At 42.7% G+C, this 19,415-nt stretch overlaps 1 protein-coding gene across 3 annotated transcripts in view; it reads right to left on the bottom strand.

Moving 5' to 3' along the window:
• The window catches only part of CEMIP2 (cell migration inducing hyaluronidase 2), a 78,281-nt gene that overhangs the window by 52,528 nt on the left and 6,338 nt on the right, over positions 1–19,415 (bottom strand). For all 3 annotated transcript variants that reach the window (XM_025423318.3, XM_025423316.3, XM_025423317.3), the window contains 3 exons: positions 6,535–6,877; positions 1,854–1,994; positions 756–1,317 (listed from right to left, as the gene is read on the bottom strand). In XM_025423318.3, the coding sequence (XP_025279103.1) occupies positions 756–1,317; positions 1,854–1,994; positions 6,535–6,865 (1,034 nt within the window). In that variant the 5' untranslated portion in view covers positions 6,866–6,877. The remainder of the gene's footprint in view (positions 1–755; positions 1,318–1,853; positions 1,995–6,534; positions 6,878–19,415) is intronic.

The raw sequence follows: 19,415 nt of genomic DNA, 5'->3' as shown, positions 1-19,415 counted from the left end.
TGGATGAGGAAATCCTGGTCAGCCAGTGGAGGGCACACGAGCCGCCAGCAGCAGCAGCAAGGTCGCCCAGTGTGTGCAGGAGCTGCCCAGCCCTCTATTTCGGGGCTTTCCTCACCTAGGCCAGGCCTCCAGATACCTGCGCCAATCACACAAGCAGATTCAAATCGGCATGCGTAGAGCTCCAAATAAAAGGAAGAGAAAACTGTGCACATGCCACCCCTTCAGGCTTTTCAGGCACTTTTGACACCTCAGCACACCATCAGTTAGCTGGAGCTTCCTACGGTTTGCAAAAGGTAATGAAAGAAGGAAGTAAACCACCCTCAAACTGCCCGACGGCTTCTCCGTACACTTCTGTTCTTTGCTTTTCAAAGCCTGATGCCACAGTTCACAAAGTGCTTCATAGACAGACACTTCATAGACACTTCATAGACACAGGCAGAGGGAGAAGCAGGCTCCCTGCAGGAAACCTGATGTGGGACTCGATACCAGGACCCCAGGAGCACACCCTGAGCCGAAGGCAGATGCTCAACCACTGAGCCACCCAGGTGTCCCAAGAGAAGAGCTTTTGTAACCAGCATCTTGTCTTCCAGCCCCGTTTCAAAGCAAGAAGCAACCAGACTTCCAAACAGTAGGGGCCTTTGTGACACCCAAAGCCAGGCTGCGGGGCAGGGTGTCCCTTTCTGCCACCCCTTCTCCCGTCACACAGACACAGACTCTGACACGTTGCTGGGAAGGAAAGTAAAAGGTATGCCCACCTGTAGCCCAGTCCTTGGATCAGCTTACTTCCCAGCCGGTCCTGGATCATTTGTATGGTTCCCTGTAGGAGGCTCTTGGCTGCCGAATCTCCAACGGCTATGGCAACAATCCGGCCCGGATCCTGTATTCTCAGAAATTCCTGAAGCCGTCTACTCTCATTGTGGTATTCATGGGTATCAAACCTCACACTTTCCAAAATTTTGGCTGTGTCTTGGTCAATGATCCTCACGTTGAGGCCCCTAGAAAAGTCTTTCTCGAAGGCATAGGACCCGAAGGTCAAGCCTGAGGAAGGCAGAGTTCTCGCCAACGACGTCCACGCAAGCTTCTGTGCCCCGTGTATCTCCAGTGTCCCACCAGCTTCCACGCCAATAAATTTTTTGCCAAATGTTGGCATACTTTCACCTTCATCTGACTTGCCATACAAGGCAATTGTCGCTTTGGATTTATAGCGACATTTTTCTGCTCCAATATGAAGCGCCCCACCATCCTTGATCAGGATGTAACGAGTCCTCAAAGTAATATTTCTGGATCCATCTTTATCATCCCCAAAAACAAGCAATCCTGCAAGGAACAATACTAGTATCAGCCAACTTCTATAACATCTCTCTGGGATGTAGAGAAATGGTTTACCCTGGGGGGAGAGGAGAAGTAGAAAAAACTCTTCTGCGATTAAGTTGGGGAGAAAAATTTATTAGAGTCTGCTTAGAAAATTAAGCCTGTTTTCAAAACACAGTAGAGGTAGAAATGGAGAGGTCATGTCTCAACACGCTAGAAATGCCCAAAAGCATAAATTTCAACCCATTCACCTTACGACTAACTTATTTTTAGAAAAATATCTAAGAGCCTGTAGATCATTTTTACATATGTTAATGCAGATTAATTCTCTCATCACTCTCCGTAGCTATAACAAAGATGGGGCTATGAGAGATCACCTTCTGGAACTGCTTCCTTTCCTATCAATCAAAGGTCTTGACTGGAGTGATTTCTAAGGACCTCTTCTTAGCTCTTGAATTCTATGGTTCTACCTTAGGAACTTCTCATGCCCCCCATAGGAAGGAGCACCTTTGCAGCTCCCATAGGCAGGGACCAGTCCTCACCTCCATCCTGAATGACTACAGAATTCACCGTGGCATCTGAGGTCAGACGGAACATATCTCCCTCCTTGATAACAACTTGCTTTGCAGAATCTTGTCCTGGATCCCAGTTCCTGAGACGTGGGTTTTGATCTGGGCAATTCTCTATTAAAAAAAAAAAAAAAAAAGGGCAACGTCAATATCCCATCAATGCAACAAATTCCAAGAATGCCTTGAGCCTGATCCAAGCACTATCATCATTTATCACCATCTGCAAAGATGGGCAGACCTGTTTTAGGTTCCTGCCATCAGAATGGAAAACTCATTCCATTCCACCCAGCAGATATGTCAAACCCTTCCCTTCAACGCATAAAAAAGGTTTCTCTACAAAACTAAGTTGCTACCATCTAGGTCAGGTCAAACTCTGCAAGGTAAACACGGAGTTCCCCTGAATCTTCTACTCTGGAAATAAATTAACAGCAAGAAGCAAAACTGTGAACTGTCTTTGGACCCACACTAGGAAGCAGTTTTAGCAAACAAAATCTATTCACAACCTACTAAGAAATAAAAAATAGGAACTGTTAAAGTTAGCTATGGCAGGTCTTCCCAGGTTCCTTCCTGAGCAGTGAATCATAAAGCAGACTACAGAAGCACCTCTATCATTCTAGAAGCCACAGCTGATAAATACCAGCTCGCAATGCAGACATGCTCGCTTTCCCAGTGAAACTGCAAGAGGCAAACAGCCAAAGACATGACTTCTCATTTTCACAGACAAGGAAATGACAGATCAGAGAAGCCAAATCCAAGATTACTCAGCAAGTTGAGTGATATGCAAGTTCCCCCTTAAGAAACAAGGTTTACTAGACATGCAGTGTTCCTTTACTAGAATTTGCCTCTTGAATAGATGATGATGGAAACATAAAAGTATTCTGTGTTGCCACAGCTATTTAATGCACAAGAACTTAAGTTGCTGCTATAATTGGGGGCAGGGGTGGTGGCAGGAATCACACTGGTTTTGATCAACTAATGACCAAGTATTTACTGAAGATCCATTTGTTCACTTTGTACTAGGTATTATAAAATTTATAAAGCATAGAATGAACTCACAGCCTGTAGAGCTTATAGTCTAGTTTAGGAGAAAAGCCACCAGGTAGGAAATAATTAAATACTGAACAATGTGGTAGTCACTTGACATGCAAATGAGCTCAGAGAAAGGAGGGGTGGGTTGGAGTACCTGAGGCAGTTTCAGTGAGACATGGGGACACTAGACCTGAACCCCCAAAGGCCAGACAGTACTTCCATTAAGAAAAGCTTGGGGCCACACAGGTGGCTCAGTAGGTTATGCATCCAACTCTTGATTTCAGCTCAGGTCATAATCTCAAGGTCATGAGAACGAGCTCTGTATCGATCTCTATGCTGGGTGTGGAGCCTGCTTAAGATTCTCTCTCTCCCTCTCCCTCTGCCCCTCCCCTGGCTCCCTCTCTAATTAAAAAAAGAAAGAAGAGAGGGGAGGGGAAGGGAGGGGAGGGGAGGGGAGGGGAGGGGAGGGAGGGAAGGGAAGGGAAGGGAAGGGAAGGGAAGGGAAGGGAAGGGAAGGGAAGGGAAGGGAAGGGAAGGGAAGGGAAGGGAATGAAGGTGAGAGATGCAAGTACCCCTTGCCATCCAAGTCCATTGGTTCCTCAGTTAGAAAAGCAAAATGAAGGGACACCTGGGTGGCTCAGCGGTTGAGTGTCTGCCTTTGGCTCAGGCCATGATCCCGGGATCCTGGGGTCAAGTCCCACATCGGGCTCTCCGTGGAGAGCTGGCCTCTCCCTCTGCCTACGTCTCTGCCTCTCTCTGTCTCTCATGAATAAATAAATAAAATCTTTAAAAAAAAGAGAGAGAGAGAAAAACAAGATGAAGCCCATATTTAAACTCAGCCAAGGTAGGGATAGGCAATGTATGCGTAGGAATCCTATAAAGGTAGAAGGTACATGTTGGAAAATAATAGGAGGAAAAGCAGAGAGACTGAGTGCAGCACAAAGATATTAATTTTTATAGAAAGGAAATTCTGATTCCTCATTTTGAATTGTATAACCCTTAATGCAAACATCTTATTTCTAAGCATTTGTATTTTGCCCTCGGCTCATGGCAAGGTGATGGTAACTACTGCAGTTAAAATCAGCCCTGCTGGTTAAATCCTTGGCAATTATCTCACGGAATTTTTCTCAAAGCAGTTTTATAATCACCAATATTTAATTCAGATAAGTCAGTGATCATCACTATTATACTAGAAATAATCCTTAAATATTTCTTTCCATTGAAGAAACAAAACTCTTGAATGTGCTCTGACTCAATACTACGGATTTCTTAAACTTCTCTCCAACCTCCCTCTCTTCCCATAAAACATCTAGCTGGAACATTCCATGATGTTATGTCACAAGTAAATGTCCCATACAAAAAGCACTCTACCTAGCTACTGAGAAGGAAATACTGTCTTTTAACATGTAGAGCCTACCAAATGGTTATAGAATTCCTCTTGGTTTTCATTTTGCTGTTTTGTTTTTTTTTTACAGAGAGACAGAGACTCTTAAGCAGGCTCCATGCCCAGTGTGGAGCTCAATCCCACGACCCAACACAGGGCTCAATCCCACGACCATGAGACCATGACCTGAGCTGAAATCAAGAGTCAGAAATTTAACTGACTGAGCCACCCAGGTATGCCAATTCCTCGTTTTTAGTTATTTCCCAGGCGAGCATGCTTCCTTAGGAACCATCACCAAAAATTCTAGTCTACTTCCTCCCAGTAGAGTATACTTAATGAGAAAATACATGGCCCGCAGAAGGCATTGACAAGTAGCTCAGGAGCCCCACCTCCCAGGCTGCCCATTGTTGAACTTCAGGTTCATTATCAAGATTATATAACATCAGTAATCACAGTGAGGCTGACCCTGAAAGATGTCAGCATACCACATATTTCCACTGAAGTTTTGCACTTGTACTGCCAAAATGTGACACTAAAGAATGTTGATTCAAAGGAACCACATCAGTGATTCACTGTCTCAGATGGAATATGAAACATCAATTAAAGCCACAGATTTCAGCTCTGATCTCCCCCTCCCCCCCTGGATCTGGCAGGTCTTTACTACAGATTACTTGGGAAGAATGAATCAACTGCACTGAACTTGGTTATTCTGCTGGAGAAAAGGGGTGAGAAAGTCAATGCTAAGAGCCAACAGAAAGCAATGTTACAAACTCATTCTGTGGTCTGCTGGCCTGGTCCACAAAAATGTTGATATGAACATCTCTCTTTCTTCAGCTCTATTCTTTTAGAAGCACTGACACAACCCCGCCCCCAACCAGGACTTTAAAGTCTATAAAACCCCTAAAGCACCCATGGAAGCTAAATAAAATAGTACTTGTAAGTCTTAGATATGATAACATGCTTCTCAGATGTTATATCCATTTAAGGAGACATCTAATTTGACAAAAATCTGTTGTAGATCCCAAAAAAAAAGTAGGGGGCAGACAAAAATGATGCCCAATCCAGGTTGTTTTGGTCTGCTTCTCCCTTGACAGATATGAGCCCTCTGATTTTTGGACTGGTGGATGGGACTCTATCATGAGGCCATTCTTTGTTGATACTATATTGAAGCTATCTGACAATAAATTTCTTCAAACCATTCAAAGTATTAAGATATCACCAACTTGAAAAGCAAAGGCCATTTAAGAAATGAAAACCTCCTCAGATGATATTTAAGTATGAGCAATGAGTGATTTTTAGATAAATGTATTAGACTTTAAAGCTCCTAATGGATGTTTTCCTTTGAGGATACACATTGTTCCTCAAAAATACTTGAAGCTAAAATAAAAAAATAAAAAATAATAAAAAAATAAATACTTGAAGCTTCTCTTTTAGAACTGTCTCCCAACTGGTTTCAAGCTATAGAACACAAATCTTAGTATTTTCACTGATTTAAAAAAAAAAATCGGGACACCTGAGTGGCTCAGTTGGTTAAATGTTTGCCTTCAGCTCAGGTCATAATCCCAGGGTTCTAGGATTGAGCCCCGCATCAGGCTCCCTGCTCAGTGGGAAGCCTGCTTCTCCTTCTCCCTCTGCTTACCACTCTGCCTACTTGTGCTCTCTGTCAAATAAATAAATAAAAACTTTTAAATAAAAAAAACACGAATGTAGTTTTACCACTACATTTAGTAATTTTTTAAATATATTTTTTAATTTTTATTTTAAGTAGGCTCCACACGCAACATGGGGCTCAAACTCACAACCATGATCAAGAATCACACACTATACAGACTAAGCCAGCCAGGCACCCCTACATTTAGTAATTCTTATCACTGAAAACTTTTGGCAGTCAGAAAATCATACGAAGGATAAAATTGTGCTACCATAAGAATGCAGTAAAGACTCAAATGAATATTTTGAAAAGAAATGTTCTAAGAACATCTTGAGCACTGGGACAAAGTAGTAAAGTGAAAGGAAGAACAATTCCTTAATTGAATCATTTCCAATGGATTCCTTTAACAATTGCTTTAATAAACGGTTATACCTCCTATTCTCTAATTATATATTAATTAGCTAGAGCCAAGTGGAGATACCACAAGTTTTTCTTTTTAATTCTATCCTACTATTTCCTTCCCTTGTTCTTCTCCTAGAACAAGTTCTCTGTACACGGGCGATTCCACACGTGCATCTGTGATCACTTACCATCTGGAGCATATTTTGAGGATATTCCTAAAATGGTCGCAAGTGCAACAAAAAATGAGAAACTAGTGACGGCAAAGCAAATGAAAGTATTTTTGTGCCTCTTCTGCTTTTGGCTTTCTCTCTGGGCCTGCTGCTCTTCAGGTGAGAAAGCAAAGGTGGCCCGGGCTTCCTGTCTGATGGAGGTCAATTTGGCTGAAGCTTGGCTCTTTGGAGGAGGAGGGGGCCGCAGTGGCACAACCTTCCCTGGAACATAGCCTGACGAGCGATGGCTGTTTCCATTCTGAGGTTGTAGGAAAGCAGGGGAGTGTCCCCTGGAATCAGTGGCATGCATGATACACTGTCACTGCAAAAAAGAAAAGAATTAAGGTTCAGAAATGTGAGAATTGTAATAGCTTTTTTAAAAAAGATTTATTTATTTGAGAGAGAGAGCATGTACAAGCGAGCAGGGGGAGGCGCAAAGGGAGAGAGGGAATCCTCAAGCAGACTCCTCACAGCGCATGGAACCGAAACAAGGCTAGATCCCATGACCCTGATTTAATGAGCAGAGGTGAAACCAAGAGTTGGCCGCTCACCCGACTGAGCCACCCAGGCACCCCTGTAATGGCTTTATTAAGTGTTTTTTATTGTGACCAAATCACATAACATAAAACTCACCATTTTAACGTGCACAATCCAGTGGCATTAAGTACCTTCACGGTTTTGCACAACTATCCCCACCATCTATCTCCAGGACTTTTCATCATCCCAAACAAAAATTCTGTAGCCATTAAGCAAGAATTTCCCATTCCTTCCTTCCCCAGTCCCAGGTAACCACTGTAATGACTTTTTGAAAATATCAAGTCAGCTCACATCCCTGATATAATCACTAATTGCGTTTTTTTTTTTTTTTTAAGATTTATCTATTTATTTATTCAGAGAGAGAGAGAGAGAGAGGCAGAGACACAGGCAGAGGGAGAAGCAGGCTCCATGCAGGGAGCCCGACGTGGGACTCGATCCCAGGTCTCCAGGACCATGCCCTGGGCTGAAGGCAGTGCTAAACCGTTGCACCACAGGGGCTGCCCACTAATTACATTTTAATGTCACTGCTTCTTGACCTTGGTTGCACATTTTAATCACCCACTAACATCAGTGCCCAGTGCCACACCTCAAAGCAATTAAGTTAGGATCCAAGCATCTCTATCTTTAAATGCCCCCACCAAGTGATTCTAATGAGCACCTTGGTTGAGAGCCACTCTTCTAAGGCAACTGTTCTCAATTTGCACTGTGCCTAAGAATCACCAGGGATATTTGTTAAAAATGTAGATTCCTGGGCCCTCCACCCCCGTGATTCCAGCTCAATTGTTGGAGAGGGATTTTTACATCTTTAAAACATACCCCGGTGACACTGAAGCCAGTGGTCACACTTTTCGGGTATCATTACTCTAAGCTCTTCAAACTAAAGTTAAAGTCCATGCATCCTATGAAGACGACAAATTGGCCCTAAAGAGTTCCAATAGGGGGCAGCCCTGGTGGCTCAGGGGTTTAGCGCCGCCTTCAACCCGGGTGTGATCCTGGAGACCCGGGATCAAGTCCCACATCAGGATCCCTGCATGGAGGCTGCTTCTCTCTCTGCCTGTGTCTCTGCCTCTCTCTCTCTCTCTCTCTCTGTGCCTCTTATGAATAAATAAATAAAATCTTAAAAAAAAAAAAAGGAATACAGGATGGTATAAATTCTTTAGAAAAAAATAAAATAGAGTTCCAATAGACAAGCTTTCATGTTTAGGTGTTTGACTTCCCCACTAGATTTATCTTTCAGCAAAACAGCTTAAGTATTTCTACCTGTGTTATCACTTCACTGTAGACTCTGAATTCATTTAATGAGAAAACCTGAAGTCCACATTCTCTGGTTAAAAAAGAGACAACAGGGACACCTGGGTGGCTCAGCGGTTGAGCGTCTGCCTTTGGCTCAGGTTGTGATCCTGGGATCAAGTCCCACATCAGGCTCCCTGCAGGGAGCCTGCTTCTCCCTCTGCCTGTGCCTCTATGTCTCATAACTACATAAATAAAAAAAATTTTGTTTTTTTTTTTAAGATTTATTTATTTACTTATGATAGAGAGAGAGAGAGAGAGAGAGAGAGAGAGGCAGAGACACAGGCAGAGGGAGAAGCAGGCTCCATGCCGGGAGCCCGACGTGGGATTCGATCCTGGAACTCCAGGATCGCACCCTGGGCCAAAGGCAGGCACCAAACCACTGAGCCACTCAGGGATCCCTTCATAACTACAGAAATAAAATCTTAAAAAATAATAATAAGTCCTCAAATTCTGTTTAAAAAGTAGGCATTCAAATATTATGATTAGAATAATTTTTTTTAAAAAAATCTAACTCAAAGTCCATACTGCCAGGCACTGTTGTAAACCTCTCACATGGATTACTCATCTAAAATACTTAATACAAGAAATCTCAGTAGTTCCCATGGTCCCCATCTTACATATGAGAAAGACTGAGGCCTAAAAAAGGTTAATTAGCTAATATATGGGAAAACCAGGACTTAAACCCAGGGCACACTAGTATTCAGGCTCTTAACTGTTATACTAATGTGTCTTTTAAGACAATTGAGAGGCAAAAATTTCAAAGACATCAGTTTTCTGATTTGCAAGGGTGTAACTAGAATGGGCTGAGTCAAAGAGCACATTAGCATTTTCAAGAATTCTTCATGCAGAAGTCCACTACAAATGATTCTTATCTAGGAGAAGCTGACACACACATAAAACAAGGTCAGTCCTTCTTATTCTCTATAGTAAGCACTTGGAAGTTTCTGAATGAGTCAATTTTGAATGCAACCCGACTTTGACTTTGCAAAGTCAAAAAAAAAAAAAAAGCAAGGAAGCCAGAAATGCTATGCTTCTATCATGTTCTTAGTACTGTGGATAAATAAGGACTGTGGATAAATATGATGTGTTCAGTGGCTTCAGAAACATGGTTCCATTACTTCCCTTCCTTCATAGCTAGAGCATCTCAGAGTCACCTGATTTCATTCAGTCCCCTTGTAATTAATCCTCCTCGACTTCTGCCAAAACAGTGAATAAGATCCCAGTCATAAGGGGACCCCAAATTGCTCTAAACGACAGCAAATCCATGAAACACAAAATGCGGTCATTAGAAAAGACATCAATAAGCATTCCCAGGACCCAAACGACCTGGAAATTAATGGAGACAGAAAGGGAATCTAATCAGGTATTGACGCTGATTTTATACGGGGCAAAGAACATTCTCAGAGTCAGTATGTCTGTCAAAACCACTTGGTTCGTGGGGTTTGATTTCTGAACAAAGGTAATTATTTAGATGAAGCTAAAGCTCCGAGACAAAGGGATGAGAACAGGATTCAAGGTGGTATTGAAGAAACTGCTGCATGTGCCAACCAGAACGAAATAATGGGGACATCCTGCTGGAAGAAATGAGAGAGTATAACAAAGGCCCCTTTATGATCCTCTATTAACAAAGAAAGGACTAAACTAGATATTCTTGAGTGCCAGGCTCACCAGGGTGGGAGGGGAATCGTGACTGTAATCTGCTCTGAAAGGGAATGGGAAGCTTTTGTTTGAGGCTGCAATCATCTGATACTTCATTGTTTCAGGGTGAGAAAGGTTGTTATTACTTAACAGGCTGGAGGGCCCTTTTGTGGGAGATGATGGGTCTCCAGATGTACCCACAATATAATAGCAGGCAGTAAGAGGCTAAATGAAGTCACCAACCCACTGAGAATTAATTTGTGTCTTCACGTTAACAAAATGATATCCTAACATGGAAAACTCGGATGGTATCTGCCACAAACTAAAATGGTCAATAAATGAAAAATAATTGTGCCTGTGTTTTTCCCTGAACTCTTGTAACTCTAAATATTTTTTTTTCTTAAATTTTTTTAAGTAGGCTGGTCCGAAGGTAGTGAGTTATCTCAATTGATTGTTCACAGTCAGTTAAATTTTTTTAAGTAAACTTAATCCCTATATCCAACATGGAGCTTGAACTCATGACCCCCGAGATCAAGGGTTGCGAGGTCTACCAACTGAGCCAGCCAGGTACCTCAAAACTAGATATCTTTATATTCATATATTCGGGGCACATAAGCTCCACTTCAGTGAAAAACATGTAAGTGCATAAGCAGCAAATACAATCATCCTTTTCCTAAGAAATAAACACACTGTTGAAACCATCTTAAAATTACAACCAGGGACATCTGGCTGGCTCAGTCAGAAGAACATGTAATGCCTTGCCCTTGGGGTCGTGAGTTCAAGCCCCACGTTGGGTGTAGAGATTACTCAAATAAATAAATAAACTTTAAAAAAATTACAACCAAAAAAATCATTTTATGCAAATTTCTCTTTCAATTTATGTTTTTTAAAGATACAAGATCCAAATACATTGCTTTAGAACCTCACTTTACATTTATGAGTTTAGAAGTGCTATTATGAATCAATTACTTAAAAATATAATGATTTATAATTATAGATTTAAATTACTTGTGGGAGGGCAGCCCCTGTGGCACAGCGGTTTAGCACCGCCTGCAGCCCAGGGCGTGATCCTGGAGACCCTGGATCAGGTCCCACGTCTGGCTCTCTGCATGGAGCCAGCTTCTCCCTCTGCCTGTGTCTCTGCCTCTGTGTGTGTGTGTGTGTGTGTGTGTGTGTGTGTGTGTGTCTATGTCTATGAATAAATAAATAAAATCTTTAAAAAAATTATTTGTGGGGAAAAAGTGATATTTCACTTATTCGATAAACAGTTGTGAGCTCTTGTGGTCACTAGAGAATTGCACTGAGCACTATGAAGGATAGAGGAAGGATGTATTGCATCCAAAAAATACAATTCCTAAATCCAATAGTAAACACTTGCTTGAAGACAGAGTGTAATTGACAAAGAAAATACAGTTGACCCTTGAAATGGGGGGGGGGGTCAGGGTCTGATCCCTGCACCCACCCCCCACAGCAGTCAAAACTCCATATATAACTTTTGACTCTCTCCAAAAACTTAATAGCTTACAGTTGACTGGAAGCCTTATGGATAAGTTAAAACAGTTGGTTACCACACATTTTGTAGGTTATATGTATCATATACTGTATTCTTACAATAAAGGAAGCTAGAGAAAAGAAAATGCTATTAAGAAAACCACAGGGAAGAGAAAATACAATTATAGCCCTGGATTAGTGTGAGCTTGGGGTTCTGAGATAAAGAAGCAACTTACAGAAGAAAAGATGGGAGTCCCTTCAAGGATTGCAGGATGTCAAAGTGAGTATTAGCTATCATTTTAAAGTTTTTATGACAGACCAATGTGTTCACTCAATACACTAATCATTTGTTCATATTACATGTCGTTTATAAGAGGACTGCCTTTGTAGTGTAAAGAACACAGTACTATACAGAAGGAACACATTAGCATTTTATGATGTATTTGATGAGCTATCACAGCCTGAGCTAAATCCCTCAATACAGACAGATAATCTAAAATATGGGAAAACTAAGTCACTCATGTGGAGTTTGAAAATGCACTCCATGAAGGGTTTTGAAGCATAACTTCTGGTATTTGGAAGAATTATCTCATATTTATTTACTGGATGATAAAAAGTAGTAGCCCCGAAAGGCTTAATAATAATTAATTAAAAAGTAAAATCAGGGCAGCCCGGTGGCACAGCGGTTTAGCACCGCCTGCAGCCTGGGGTGTGATCCTGGAGACCCGGGACCAAGTCCTACATCGGGCTCCCTGCATGGAGCCTGCATCTCCCTCTGCCTGTGTGTCTGCCTCTCTGCCTGCCTCTCTCTCTCTGCCTCTGAATAAATTTAAAAAAGAAAAAAAAATCAACAAAAGCATTAAAAAAAAAAGTAAAATCTAATGATATGATTTTATCATATATCATGATAGCATGTAAATAAATAAATACCATGCCATTAAAGACCTTCACAGGGAACTTAGGCAAATAGTAAGTATACAAATAGTATAATATATAGTAGTAAAAATATGGTAGGTATTACAAGAAATCACTAAGAATATGAAACTACAGCAACTCGCAAGATATAAATGCAAACACCGAGAAAGTGGGAAGCATTCAAAACCTACTTCTGTCTTAAAAAAAAAAAAAAAAAAAAAAAAAAAAAAACCTCACAAAAACACCTTTAAAACTTGTTTTTTTTTTTTTTTTTTTTTTTTAGGATTTTATTTTTTATTTGCGAGAAAGAAAGAGAGAGAGAGGAGCATGAGCCAGAGGAGGAGTAGAGGGAGAGGGAGAAGCAGAACCTCACTGAGCAGGGACCTGGACGCAGGGCTCAATCCCAGGACCCTGAGATCTTGACCTGAGCTGAAGGCAGACACCCAACCAACCAAGTCTTCCAGGCATCCTAACTTGCTGTTATTTTAAATACAATTCTTCTGTTGGATAAAAAAAAGACTGCATAACCTCAAACAGTAACTCAAGGTGGGAGGGGTCAGTGCATTTGGCAAGAGCACCCAATTACAAGAAGTAATTGCAAAAAATATTTTGGAATTTCCATGACATTAAAGATCAAGTTGACAAAAGTTTCTTGGGCCTTTAAAAAAACAGCATGATATGGGGCACCTGGGTGCCTCAGTCGGTTGACTGCTTGCCTAAGGCAGGCTCAGCTCACGATCTGGGGGTTCTGGATTCTGGGATCTGGGATCCAGCCCCCTGTCGAGCTTCCTGCTCAGCAGGGAGCCTGCTTCTCCCTCTCCCTCTCCCTCTGCCTGCCCCTCCCCCTGCTTGTGCTCTCTCTCTCTCTTAAATGGATGAATAAAATCTTTTTAAAAAGAGAAAAAAAATTTTTTTAAAAAGAGAGAGAGAGAACATGATTTTAAGAAAAGTGAGGTGTGGCTGAGCATCTGCCTGAGGCTCAAGTCATGATCCTGGGGTCCTGGGATCGAGTCCCACATCAGACTCTACACAGGGAGCCCGCTTCTCCCTCTGCCTGTGTCTCTACCTCTCTCTGTGTGTCTCTCATGAATAAATAAAATCTTTTAAAAAAAGTGAGACATTCTCATTTAAAGTTGTCAAACACTGTGCCATCCGCCATCCCATCCATGAAGCCCTGTCATCTCAGGATTCTAACATGAAGTTCCCCGTCTGTTCTTCCCTGCACTCTGTTTAAGACTCTTGTTGGGGGGCTCCTGGCCTGGCTGGTTCAGTTGGTAGGGCATGTAACTCCTGATCTGGGAGTCATGAGTTCAAGCCCCACGTTAAGTGTAGAGATTACTAAAAAAAAAAAAAAATTTTAACAAAAGGATCATCTTGCCTTTTGCCTTTATGTTTCAGTTAACATGTGGACTTGTCCAACCATCCCCTGCAGTTGACTCTAAGCCTCTTGACAACAGGAACTAGTCTTACTCATCTTAGTATTCTCATATGACCCTAAACACAGTAGGTACTCACTAGGTGCTTGTTGAACTTACATCAGACTATACCTCTACAGACCACACACACACATGCAGCACCCACATAGATTATAATCAGCCACTTAATCTTCCCTCAACATCCTTGAGGCTCTGGGAAATTTTTCTACTCTATCTGTATGTGTTGCCCTGGTTTGGGAAAAACTGAGAACATTTACAGCTTCAAGCAAAAAAGCCAAAGTATTAATTTTTACAAAATGCAATCCTAGCATGCAATCTAGTGGGTGAATAAAGGTATTATTACCAACAGCACACGGGAATTCTAAAGATAAAGAGCGGCAAACCAGACAAGCTCAACCTTTCACAATATTTTGTGACACTTTTGGCAAAACAGTAGGAAGTGCAGTAGGCACATAGGAAAAAGGAAAGTGTTCCATTCCACTTCATATTGTTATGCTGACAGCCAATAAATGCTGTGATCTGGGGCACCTGGCTGGCTCAGTCAGTAGAGCATGCAACTCTTGATCAGCAGGTCATGTGTTCATGTCCCACACTCCGAGCCCCACACCAGGCATAGAGCTTACTCTGAAAACAATGCTGTGGTCAAAGGGAAAGTCATTTTTGTACAAATATAGCACCAGTAATTCAAAACTAGTAAGTGCTCTTTAAAAAGACTGAGTCTTCACATTCTTTCTACTGCTGAGATGCTAATACTGAAGACAAAGTGCCTACAATAGTGCTTATTATTCACATGGTGGTTGAGGATGCTTGCCCTAGAAGCTAGAGTTTCAGTACAACTGGCCAAAATCTGGCTGAGGAGACTTCCTCTTATTAAGATCTTGGTAGGTCTTTACCACACACCTACTGGTATGCTCACTCACAACAAAAAGTCAAACATGCCAGGAACAAGAGGTGTTCATGAATTACCTTGAAAACAAATGATTGATGTTTATAATTTTTAGTAATTATGACCTAGTTAAAATCTTAAACTGCTCCTAATGGCCTTGGACTTCCAATTAATGGTTCCAACTTCCAATCTCCCATTTTTAAGAGAAAGAGAACACCAAGGAATCAGGTTGGGGGGGGCGGGGCAGGAGGGTGCTTCTTTTATTGTAGATTCAGACCATGTCTACACTTGATAAACAAGGAGCTCAACATTTTAATCATATAAAGTTGTTCAGTAAGAAATAAACTTAGCAAAACTGACTTTTACGCCCTTTTGTTTTTCAAAATGTCAAGTAAATACTTACATGTGATCAATACTTTCATGAAGAGTATGTGTTTAAATATATATCATAAAGATTTTCAAAAACAATGGTTGAAAAGTTCCTGGGGGAACATCCTTCTATCCATAGTTTAAAGGAATCTATTTCATTGCATATCCTATTCCCAGAGCATACAGGATAAAATTCGTTTTTAAATGATAATCCCTGCAAAAGAATTCAATATAAATGCTAGGTCTGTACATAGAGCTGCTTGGGAGATAAGAGATGATGGGAAAAAATTAAGTGCAGTTTCCTTCAAAGATCTACTTGGTTTGTGTAGACATACTCCCAAAGAATCCAGTACCCTGAGACCTCCAAACACAACAGCGCCTTCATACAGACAAGACATATTTTCCAGTATTACCTTGCATAGGTAGGTGTTCTGTTTCTTCTTTCAAATCTCTAAAACAAGATGAGTCACTATAACCTGCAACTGTCTGACACATTTCCAAGACATAAGACACTTGGCACAGTTAGTTATTTGTATTAGTTCTGGCTCACTTTTACTAAGCTGATGGTGGCCAAGCCAATGTTTAGAGGAAGAGGGGAAGTACCAATCCTTCATTATAAACCTCTCCTTATGCAAGGAAAGTTAGATAAGGGGCTGAGAAATCTTCATTTTTATTCCCCTACCTTCTCCTTCCACTTGGTCAATTTAGACACATATGATGAATGATACTCCCCCAAATGGAGCTTCTATTACATATAAACACCAATACACCTAGACTCCTGGTCTAGCACCATGTATTGTTCACATTACCTCCTCCCACCATACATATGAACTCTATTGATATAATACAGAGAAATTATAAGGAATTTGTCAATCCTATAATCTCCAAAAAAGGCTAAATTGACTAAAACTGATTTTTTTGTCAGTAATATTTGAGTCAGAATAAGTATCATTTAAAGCCAGAAGACATTTTTGTTTTCCTGCTTAGAAATTCACTTTTCGGGCAGCCTGGGTGGCTCAGCAGTTTAGCACCTGCCTTCGGCCCAGGGCGTGATCCTGGAGACCAGGGATCAAGTCCCACGTCGGGCTCCCTGCATGGAGCCTGCTTCTTCCACTGCCTCTGTCTCTGCCTCTCTCTCTATGTGTCTCTCATGAATAAATAAATAAAATCTTAAAAAAAAAAAAAAAAAAAAGAAATTCACTTTTTGTGAAGCATTCTTCTCTTTGCCACAAAGTTATAGTCAGGAAAGAGTAAATCCCTGGAAAACAAAATTTAACTAAAAATCCAAGTTGGATTATGATGAAAATGATGAAACAATAAACACTGAGTATATGTGTCTGTAGTGAAGGAATTCAGATGAGCAAATCGGCTACAATTTCGCTGAAGTGGATGCATCCTCGAAAATTATATTGGAATCTCCTGTTAAATATGGATCCCTCGGAACAAAGAGGCTTTATTCATAATATCTCCTGCCCCAAGGAAACCAAGCGAACACTTTCCCGTCTCAGAGTCATATAGGCGACCTTTGAGAAATATTTTTACTTCATTCTTACAGTCCTCTCATTCATGCAAGGTACAGGAGGCAGATGTCTGATTTTCTTGACACCAAACGTACTCATTAATCCTTTTTCAGATCTGTTAAGCATCTCCATGAAAAGCATCTCCATGAAAAGCCCTGCTTGACCCCAAAGCCAAGATGGCTGACAGGGCTCAAAGGCCGAAGAACATTACCATGGGCAACAAAAGAGAAGCAAAAGAAAAAAGAAAACACAGACCCACACAGACCAACAGGGGAGCAAGGCTGACAAGCAGAGTATCTAACACTCCTTACCCGGTCAAAAAAAAAATTTTTTTAAAAAAAAGCACAGTCGGTAGGCCCCTGGGTGGGAGGAAAGACCTAGAAGGATAAATAAAACTTGGAAAAGTGGAGAAAGAAGGGAGTCATCTTACCTGCCCGTTGTCCTCTGCTCTTCACCCCTATATCCTTTTCCTGATTCTTATTCCTCAGATTGCTTTTGCTCCTACGGCTTCCTATTGAGAAGCCACCCTCTCTTCTCCCCTCCTTCCCAGAGCTCCTCAGACCACCCCCTTCGCCCTGGCTCCCCACAGGCTGGGAGGACGCGGCACAGAGGCTCCCAACCTGCTGACAGTGACGGATGGCTGCCAGCGAGGCACACAATGGCAGATGCAGGCGTGTCATCAGCCTTGCAGCTGGCCTTCGGAAGAAAGAACCAAAGCCAACGTCTGACCTGAGGGAGGCTGATTTAATTAAGGTTACAGCAAAGGGCAGAGCTGCCTGTGGGCTGCATTCTCTGCCGAGCGCCAGGGGCCAAGCTTGAAAACTACTTCTCCAGAAGAAAGAGCCAAGAAAGTTATGGCAGTTAAAATGTTGGAAGTAGGGGGGGAAAAAAAAAGGAAAAAGAAAAGAAAAGGCAACGGAGAGCTGTTTGAGAAGGAAGCACAGATGCACCAGAAGTCCGCGATCTCTTGAGATACAGACATCAAAACGCGAGGACAGGAGAAAGCCTACAGCGAGTATGTCTGGACACGCCTGTCGAACTAGGCAATACTCCAGATGAATAATGAGATGCCCAGATTGAAGTGATCGGGGGCCACTCAATCCAGCATCAAAGCAAAGTTTCTATTAATGGCAGGGCCAGGACTGGAATCCAAATGTACTATTTCTTTTACCTACAACGCGCAGCCTTTTTTTTTTTTTTTTTTTAACGTGCAGCCTATTTTTAACACAATTTTTACCACTGAGAGTAAAGGCTTGCCCGACAGGGAACACACTCAGCTTGAATGTCTCTTATCAGACAAAGACTCTGCTAGATGACGGGGACCCAGCAGCACACAAACAAATCAATCTCGACCTTCGAGGAGCTCAGAGCTCAGTGTTGGGGGGTCAGGAGATGATCCAAATAAAGAGATAGGTGCAAAGTACAATGCATGTTGGGGCAAAGACACGGGGGTGTGGGGGAGCAAAGAAGTGATCACCTGAGTTTATTAGATCTCTACCAACAGACTAGAGTTAAATTTTTTAAAGGCCTGGCAAACCGACTTAGCCACACACGTGCCACCAGACCACCACTAACGGCTTCCTTCGCACATGTAAACTAAAATCCACCACGGGACTCTGCCACGACGATGACAACACACGGTCTACCCGTGACCAATACGGGAGGAAACGGACAGAAGGCTCTTGTAGCGTAGTCTCCGGAAGGCTGGCAGGCCCGGTGTCACCTGCGGATGAGTTCCTGGCCAAAAATAAAAACAGTGACAGTGCTTGACGTCCTGCGGCGTGGGAAGCCTCCAGAAGGGACCACGTTCCACCTCCCCCAGGCTGGATGCTCATCAAAACTCCATGGTGCCAGGGAGTCAGCAGGGAGCACCTGTAAAGGAGCACCGACCAAGCCCTGGAGGGGCCTTAGACTTGGCCCAGCTGAGCAGGGACAGACCCAGCCAGCAGCGGGGGGACCAGGCAAACGGGGCAGGCGGGGCGGGGGCAGGGGGAGGGGCGCAGGAGGAGCTCCAGGGCCTTAAGCACAAACAGAGAGCACTAGCGGGAAGCAATCCTTTAGTGAAAGCCCAGCTCAGGGGATCCCGGGTGGCTCAGGGGATCCCGGGTGGCTCAGGGGATCCCGGGTGGCTCAGCGGTTTAGCGCCGCCTTCAGCCCAGGGCGTGATCCTGGAGACCTGGCCGGGATCGAGTCCCGTGTCGGGCTCCCTACATGGAGCCTGCTTCTCCCTCTGCCTGTGTCTCTGCCTCTCTCTCTGTGTATCTCTCAAACAAATAAAAATCTTAAAAAAAAAAAAAAAAAAAGAGAGAGAGAGAGAGAGAGAGAGAGAAAGCCCAGCTCAGCCCACGCGCAGCTGGGCAGCCGGACCAGCCAGCCCCGAGCTGACCCTACATCATGAAGCGTGACCACATGGACAGGACAGGCAGCGAAGTGAGCTCAAGCACTTGGGAAAGCAGCTCTCAGTGTTAATCAAAAGACATCACTGCCCGTGCTGAAAAGACGATCCATCTTCCTTTTGGCCTCCTCAGCTCCACCTCTGTACACAGCCCACTTGCTACCAAATTGCTAGCTTCTCCACGTTCCCAGCACTTGGTTTCTATCTGAGCATGTCCTCGGGTGGCAGGGGAACGGCTGTCGTCAAGTACTCACTGAACAATTAAGGCCACAGGTTTTGTGTGAAGGAAATGGAATTTCTAAAATCCTCATGCGAAGAGGATTTGAGAGAGGTGGCACTGGTGGTCGTTAAAAAAACAATATATATATATATATATATAT

This window comes from Canis lupus, chromosome 1, assembly GCF_003254725.2.
Source record: "Canis lupus dingo isolate Sandy chromosome 1, ASM325472v2, whole genome shotgun sequence".
Taxonomy (NCBI): domain Eukaryota; kingdom Metazoa; phylum Chordata; class Mammalia; order Carnivora; family Canidae; genus Canis; species Canis lupus.
This window is presented reverse-complemented; position numbering and strand designations above follow the sequence as displayed.